The following is an 8263-nucleotide window of genomic DNA, read 5'->3' as shown; positions in this document are numbered from 1 at the left end:
TCAGGAAGCAACAGTTAGAACTGGACATGGATCAATAGATTGGTTCCAAATCAGGAAAGGAGTAAGTCAAGGCTGTATATTGTCACCATAAGTATTAAACTTATATGCTGAGTATATCACGTGAAATGCCTGGCTAGATGAAGCACAAGCTGGAATCAAGACTGCCAGGAGAAATATCAATAACCTTAGATATGCAGATGACACCACCTTTATGGAAGAAAGTGAAGAACTAAAGAGCCTCTTGATGAAAGTGAAAGAGGAGAGTGAAAAAATTCACAACATTCAGAAAACTGAGATCATGGTATATGGTCCCATCATTTCATGGCAAATAGATGGGGATGCAGTGGAAACAATCAAAGACTTTATTTTTTGGGGCTCCAAAATCACTGCAGATGGTGATTGCAGCCATGAAATTAAAAGACGTTTACTCCTTGGAAGGAAAGTTATGACCAACCGAGACAGCATTTTAAAAAGCAGAGACATTACTTTGCCAACAAAGATCCATCTAGTCAAAGCTATGGTTTTTCTAGTGGTCATGTATGGACGTGAGAGCTGGACTGTGAAGAAAGCCGAGTGCTGAAGAATTGATGCTTTTCAACTGTAGTGTTGGAGAAGACTCTTTAGAGTCCCTTGGACTGCATGGAGATCCAACCAGTCCATCCTAAAGGAGATCAGTCCTGGGTTTTCATTGGAAGGACTGATGTTGAACCTGAAACTCCAATACTTTGGCCACCTCATGTGAAGAGCTGACTCATTGGAAAAGACCCTGATGCTGGGAGGGATTGGGGGCAGGAGGAGAAGGGGACGACAGAGTATGAGATGGCTGGATGGCATCACCGACTCGATGGACATGAGTTAGAGTAAACTCCAGGAGTTAGTGATGGACAGGGAGGCCTAGCATGCTGCGATTCATGGGGTCACAAAGAGTCAGACACGACTGAGCGACTGAAGTGAACTCAACTGAGACATTTAAAAGTAATTTTGATTAAAGACATTAATGAGAGTTACCAACCATGCATTCTTTTTTAAAAATGTGATTACAAAGAACTTTATTTATAATAAGTTGAACATGGGTTGACATCATAGAAAAAAACAGGTTTAGAAAAATGACAGGTTCCATTCTGCAAGCATCAATTTTTCATCTATTTCATCATTATCCTTAATGGAGTCTACACTATCAGAAAATTGATTCCACTTCTTTTATTTTGCCCTTTTTTAAACAAAAGACCGAAAACCATACTTAAAATTTTGTTGGTAATAGTTACACACATTAAGTCCATTGTTTGGATGCTTAGACTGATAGAATGAGAAATAAAACTACGTCTTTATTATCTTCTGTCGAATCTTTGATTACCATTTATTCTTTGTTATTATGCAGTGTATCATCTTTCATGTGCATTGCAGCATACTAGCATTGCTTTCTGTCCAACTTCCAGTAAAATGTTTGCTTCTGTTGCCCTCAGGGTATCAGAAAGGATCTTTACCAGAGAAACTAAGTTCAGTTTTAGAATACTTTGACTTTATGACTGCAAAAGAGCTTAATTCCTGGTTTTCTACTTGGAGTCAACACATAAGAGAATCATGAAAGACCTCCTGCCTGTGTCTGTGTATTTATTTTCTGCCTCTGAAATCTGTCTCCTTCTCATCCATTATCCCCATTAATTCTTCAAGTTTCTTCTCCAAGTATTTCTTTAATGACCTTCGTATTGCCTTCATTTTCCTCCGGTGAGTGATGCAAAAATGGAATCTAGAGAGATAAGATAATCCCAATTTAAATATTAGTAGCCCAATTCTTTAAAAAATTGTAACTATTTTTTTCTTCCTTTTTTGAATTCCTCTACAAGCTTTTTTTCTCATACTTTATCACACTTCCTCCATTTCTATGTTCCAACTTTTATCTCATCAAACTTTTATCTGTTTCATTCCTATTAGTAGGATATCCCAAAGTTTGAGATGACTTCTTTCCCCTTATTTCCATTGGAAGAAGGGGAAAGATTGGGCAGTCTCTTTGCCAAATAAATGCTTGACCCAGTGTGTGTTTAAAAGCAGGAAAACTCACAGTAGCAAAACACCTCCCAATATTACAACTTCTGCTAATAATATCAGAAATAGTCCAATTTCTCGATTCTCAGCCTTCTTTGGATCATCCTCTGGAGGAAAAAAGGGGAAAAAAGTGAGCTGGAGGGGAAAGTTAGTAACTTGAGAGCTTTATCCGTAAGACTGTTTTTAACCTTAAAAATTGTTCTATTCACCATTTATATCCTGTTCCCTCGTTATTCTGCTCTTTCTTAAGACTCCTAGGCTCTGCAAAACATTTTTCTCTACTACCCCTAGCCTGACTTCTCCACCTTTAGTACACTTTTTCATTTCTAAGCTCTTCAGTGACCTAGTGCCCAATAATTCATTTCTGGCACAAATTTAGTCCAGCATCTTAGCTCTTACTTGTAGCATTAGCATGACCTACATAGAATGTGATCAACAAATATTTGTTGACCGAATCAATGAGAAACTCATTGATCCCTGGTCTTTCAAAGTGCCACACAACAATCTCTGTTACCTTCACAGTATTCTCCTTTGAAACATCGAGAGGTGATGCGAAGACACGTCCAACAATCCAGGATAGGACCTTCAGTCACGACTGATGGAGAGAAGAAGAAAGATAGTTGGAAGGGGCCGCAGCATGGAGTTGCCTTAACTTAGGCACCAGTATGAATTAGATCGCGGGCATTCCATTAGTTACACTGTTGTAACTTTCTTCTTCCCCTAGCTATCAAGTTTAGAGATGGATCAACACTTTAAGCCTAATCTCTGGGAAGAAGTGGGGAGATGATGCCTCAGCTTATTTTGGGGCTATGGATTCAAAACTCTGGTATAGAAGGACTCTGAGCACGTCCAATTATATGGAGTGATTGAGATTTCATAAGCTAGATTTTGTTGTCACAGATCGTTGACATTCCGCCTTGTAGCTGATGGCTTTAGGAATTATGTTCTCAGTGTGACAAGTAGAGGAGATAAAGGAGATGGGGAAATATGCACTGGAACCAAAGGCACTGCATATACTGTACTTACCACAGTCTTCAGAACAAGCTAAAAGAGAACCAGAAAGATCTAATGAGCTTAGACTTAACTTAAAGCTTGTCATATTTATACTCAAATAGTCTTTATTTGGTTACCCATTACCTTCCAGCCACCCCTCCACCCATTCTGGATTATTTTAATGTGAATCCCTATTCCTCCTCTCACCCCTCACTTCCTATTCCTTTCACATAATTTCAGTGGTGTTAGATATACATCTGATATTACCAACTTCAGAGAATGTCTTTAATAGTTTTTCCAGTTTGGAGTCCAGGTTTTTGCGGATATCGAGAAGCCTGCCTTGAAGGATAAAGACACCTGAAAAGGGGTAGAATGGACATCAGAAAAGAGGGGTGGCCTTTCCCTTCATAATTTAATCCTAATTGTTTTGCCTTGTTTCCCCCAGTGAATTGATCTCAAACTTGCTTGGGCAATACATTGTTTTAGCATTGAAACAGTACCTCACCTTTCCATGTTTCCTTGCTCAGTTTATCAAGTTCATTCTTCAGCCATGTTCTCAAATCGACAACCTTTTGAACAGCTAGAGAGGAGGGGTAAAGGAACATGTGGGGGTTAATTACATTTACAGAGGAAATTATGTGGCCCCAGGCATTCTCTTCCCTTCCTCCCTTCTCCCTTTAGCTCCCAAAATTCTTAGGGGCTTAGGCTTCCCTCACCCAACACCCGAAGCATCTTGTCCCTGTGGGAGACCTTGAAGCTTAAACGGATCATCTCTTTCATCTGCCGTTCAAGCAGATGAGTTCGGCCTGGGACTTCTGGGGGCACTAGCTTTCCAAGCAAGGATTTAACTTCCTCGATGAATTTGGGGTCACATTCCAAACAGCCTTTGACCCCATGGAAGGCTGCCAGGGATAGGGGCAGGAGAAGGAGCAGCCGAAGGTCTCCCATATCCTTGCCCCAACTGCCCTTGCCCCAACAGCAGGTTGTCCTGGCAACTGGTTCACCTAGTTCCCTTTCCTTCAAAACTCCAGCAATGAGAGCCTTGTCTTGGGTAGTCTGACTCCACTTTTCCCTCCGTTTCCATCCCACTTCTAGGCAATCTCATTTTTCTAAGGATCTTTGGTTGTTTTCTGACTTTTGTCCTTCATTCCAGAGAGAGGGAACTACCAGCTGGGGAGTAGTACCTGAGTTCTAAGTGTGGAACCCAGAATGAGAGAGAGAAGTCTTGAGCTCACACAAGCAGAGTTCTGTGCAGGGAGACAGCTCAGAAGACAGTTGTTAACCCTTTCTCTTACTTGTATTCTTAGCAAGTGCCCACACCCCTCCTGATCATTTAAGTAGTATCATAATATCAGTGGATGTTGAAAGAGATATCTTAGGACCTTAGTTTGTTTAACCCAAGTTCTGCTTTAATAGAAGAGGTAAGAAAACCCAGAATATTGATTTGCTTAGGGCCCCAATTCTTTAAGGTAGCAGTATTGTTGAAAAATATTGTTGAAAATTGAAATGGGAATCCACATATAATTATCATAGATAATAATGGTTTTGATACAATTGATAATTTCGCAGAAATTTAGACTACATTTGTCAGCAGGAATATTTCTCCAGTCATGCTATATAACCTTTTTAGATATTGTTCTTCTTTTAGAGAACCTGGAACCAGAAAACTCGAAACATCAGGTGAGGAATACATGGTGATAAGTGAGACTCCAGTAAAATTCATGGTTCTTTAACAGGCACCTTTTGAATATGCTCGTGATAACTGATAAGAATACAACTGCAATTACCGTGGGCTGTGTTCTCCAGCAATTTCCATGGAAAACGACCTAATAAACCTGTTTTTCCTTTGGTTTAAAGCTTTTTGAATAAGAATTTTCTTTCCTATATGAAAAAATTAATGTTGCTTTGCAGACTTTCCAGACTAGTTACCTCTTTTCTAATATATTGCATGTATGGCTGTGACTCCCTGGAAACTAGGAAACCCTAGGGTCCTCAAGGGTTGGTGGTAGACTTGAAACCTAAGGTATGGCAAAGTCCTGGAGTAGAAGATTGTGAAGGAAGTTAAAGAACTGCCACTAATAACGTGCCTTCCATGCGCCCAACTTTGTGCTGGAAACTCTTTAGATAGACTCTCCCAAGTCCTCATGGCACAGCAAGACTCTGAGAGGTTATTCCCATTTTATAGTTAAGAAACTGAGGATCGAAATAATTGAGTGATTTGGGATCTGGATTCAAACTCATATCTGCTTAACTTCAAACTCTATATATACATTAACTGTTGCCTCTCAAAATTTTCTGGAATAATACAGAAAGCAGACTCTTGGAATTTGATAAATTGGAAGATGGGGAGTGTTTAATTCAAATTCTTTCATGTTCAAAAACTGGCCCTTCTTTGATCTGGCTTTATGTTCCCTTGGCTCAATGATTTCATCTTTCGATGACCCACAAAGGATTTTCAAAGGCTGAGGTCTGAAGGTATGTGTGTTAATGGGATTAAAGTAACTTTGGAAACCAAAGTTGGAGAATAAAAGGTTAAGAAACTTGGCAGGCAGGTGGCCAAGAAAAAGCTATTATTCAAAAGAGAAAAATACATGTTATAGTTATCTTCCAGTTAACACTACATGCTTTTCATTTTGGATTGGATTCGTAAAGCTCTATCATACTACTGAATAGTTATTCATTCCATGGCATATTTCTTTGACTCTGACCTAGTAGCCCATCTACCATTTTATTTTTGCATTACCTTTCCAGCTAAATTTGCAATCTAAGACTGTTAGGATGAGAGAAAAAATTAATTTGGCTTTTGTGTAATCTTGGGAAGTCTGGAAATAGCAAGCCATTTCCTAAAAAAGTCAGGCAGAGATTGTAATTGAAGGGTGCATATGTAAGGGAAAATAGTGGAGGAAGTGCTACCCTTATGAAGTAAACAGTAGGCAGAGGACAGCAGTGTGTGCTGAAGGTGAAGATCACACACAAAGGTCTGGGGAAGACAGAACAACACTGAGTCTGGAGCAATTTTTTATAGAGAGACTGAGTTCAGATGCATAATAGCATATGCATTCATAATAATTTACCAAATATATATTTGCCTGTTGGTGGTTCTTACACAGATAAAGTATTCATGGTCAGTGTTGTGTATGTTTTGGTTTTGGTCACATAGCATTATCAGCTGGAACTGTGGTCCCAACCTGTTTGGCACCAGAGACCAGTTTCATAGACAGTTTTTCCACGGAACCTGGGAGAGGGAGATTTAGGTGGTAATGGGTGGGATGAGGAGCAGCAGATGAAGCTTCCCTCCGTAGCACGCTGTTCACCTCCTGCTGTGTGGCCTGGTTCCTAACAAGCCGCAGACCACTTCCTGCCTGACACTTGGGGCTAGGGGACCCCTGAATTAGAGGGTCCCTCTTTTAAGGGCTAGGATCACTGGTGGTGTAACATTTGGCCTTGGTATTGTAACATAATGCCCTGAGGTTTAAAATCCGAAGAACAGGTTGCATAAAGAAGAGCAAGAAGCTGTTACGGTAATTTGCCCACATTCTCTGGTAGATCCCAGATCCATACAAAAAATAAAAATAACAAATATCTGTGGCTCAAGCTTCCTGCAGAGTTTATCTGCCCAGCTGTGCCCTTCTGCCTTGCTTTTCTTAGCACTTCACAGGATTTTTTACAAGTTTGGCAAATGACCTGGGTATTTCTCACTGTCAGGCAATATTAACCTCTTTCCTGATTGAAAACTGAGATTTGGAAGCTATTAATTGCTATTTGGCTATGTTGTAAATTATCTTTCTAGGTAGTATAATAATCATAGGTTTAATTGTTTAAATAATTACTATGTGCCAGATATTTCACAGTAAAATAATTTCATTATTTTCTGTATTCCTGTTCATTTATATTCCATTGTTATTAAGCCAATGCCTCCATATTCCGCTTATCATTTAGGAAGAGTCATAAGGTTTGCGCCCAGAAGTCTTTGAAGAAATCTCTATTTGGTAGGAAATCAAACTAAAATGTAGTTGATCCGATTAATAGGGATTGTGGGAAGAATGAGGGCAGAGAAGTAAAGGAAGCAGAGATGTCTGTCACAGTGTCTTCTCTCTGGGCAGGTCCCAGAAGGGAAGCTATGTTTGGTTAAAGGAAATAATGAGAGGAGTTTTTGCCCTGCACCCTTTAGGGGCTGTGGAAGCTATACAATTGCCCACACGTGGATAGTAGTAGCTAAGGAAAAGCCTGTAGGACTGGGTAATAGAAGGTACTCCTGAGACAATGCCATTTCCCATATGGCATGCAAAAAGGAGTATGTTCCTACTAGCTACTAGGCAAGGGTATATAAGTGAACTCAGTATCTGGGGGAACCTGTCAGTGTGTATCATTAAAGCTCTAGATAAAGGGTCCCTCGTCTAAGATCTGGATAGCAAGCAACCAGGTCAGGAAAGCAAGAGGAATCTGCAGCAAACCCTCTGGCCTTGCTGGGACCAAATTGTTAGGAGAGGCCACTAGACCCCAAGGAAATAGAGGACAGATTCACAGTGTTCCACATGCAGTTTCTCAGCAAACACTACAAGCTGATCAGAAGTGGGGTGCTCCAAACCTTACCTTAAAGATACCAAAACATTGGCAGAGAATGGAGCAGATATCCTCAAAGTTCCAAAAAAAAAAATCATGCAAGGGAATACACATCGGAGAAGAAAGTTAGTGTCCGCTTAACTAAGAAGGAAAATGCAGGGGTTTTAAGTACTAGAAGTAGTTCATTTTAGTGTATTGGGTAAGATGGGTTGAGTCCATAGTTAAACTCATTGTTAAAACAGGCTGGATTTTCAATGATTAGGGAGATATTTTTCAGTTTAATTTATTTTTTTACTTGGCGGATAATCGCCTTACAGTGTTGTGTTAGTTTCTGCTGTACAACAGCATGAATCAACCATAAGGACACAGACTTCCCCTCCCTCTTGAACCTCCCTCAGCTCCTCATCCCACCCCTCTAGGTCATCATGAAGCATCGAGCCGAGCTTCCTACCCTATGCAGCAGCTTCCCACCAGCTGTCTGTTTTGCACATGATGGTGTGCACACGTCAATGATACTCTCTCAATTCGTCCCCCCACTCCTTATTCTGCTGTGTCCACAAGTCCATTCTCTATATCTGGATCTCCATTCCTGCCCTGCAAATAGGTTCATCAGTACCATTTTTTAAGATTCCATATATATTTGCTAACATACAATATTTATTTT

General features: G+C 40.1%; 1 protein-coding gene across 1 annotated transcript; it reads right to left on the bottom strand.

Annotated features, from left to right (window-relative positions):
- Positions 1 to 1043: 1043 nt before the first annotated feature.
- On the bottom strand, positions 1044 to 4225 carry IZUMO3 (IZUMO family member 3). Its single transcript, XM_020901174.2, has 7 exons — positions 3753 to 4225; positions 3542 to 3616; positions 3304 to 3393; positions 3070 to 3087; positions 2558 to 2638; positions 2060 to 2150; positions 1044 to 1747 (listed from the first exon to the last, which is right to left on the bottom strand). Exons 1-7 carry the CDS (start codon positions 3982 to 3984, stop codon positions 1612 to 1614), a joined length of 723 nt encoding a protein of 240 aa, XP_020756833.1. The 5' UTR covers positions 3985 to 4225; the 3' UTR covers positions 1044 to 1611.
- Positions 4226 to 8263: the final 4038 nt, after the last annotated feature.

The sequence above is a fragment of the Odocoileus virginianus genome, chromosome 18 (genome assembly GCF_023699985.2).
Source record: "Odocoileus virginianus isolate 20LAN1187 ecotype Illinois chromosome 18, Ovbor_1.2, whole genome shotgun sequence".
Classification (NCBI taxonomy): Eukaryota; Metazoa; Chordata; class Mammalia; order Artiodactyla; family Cervidae; genus Odocoileus; species Odocoileus virginianus.
This window is presented reverse-complemented; position numbering and strand designations above follow the sequence as displayed.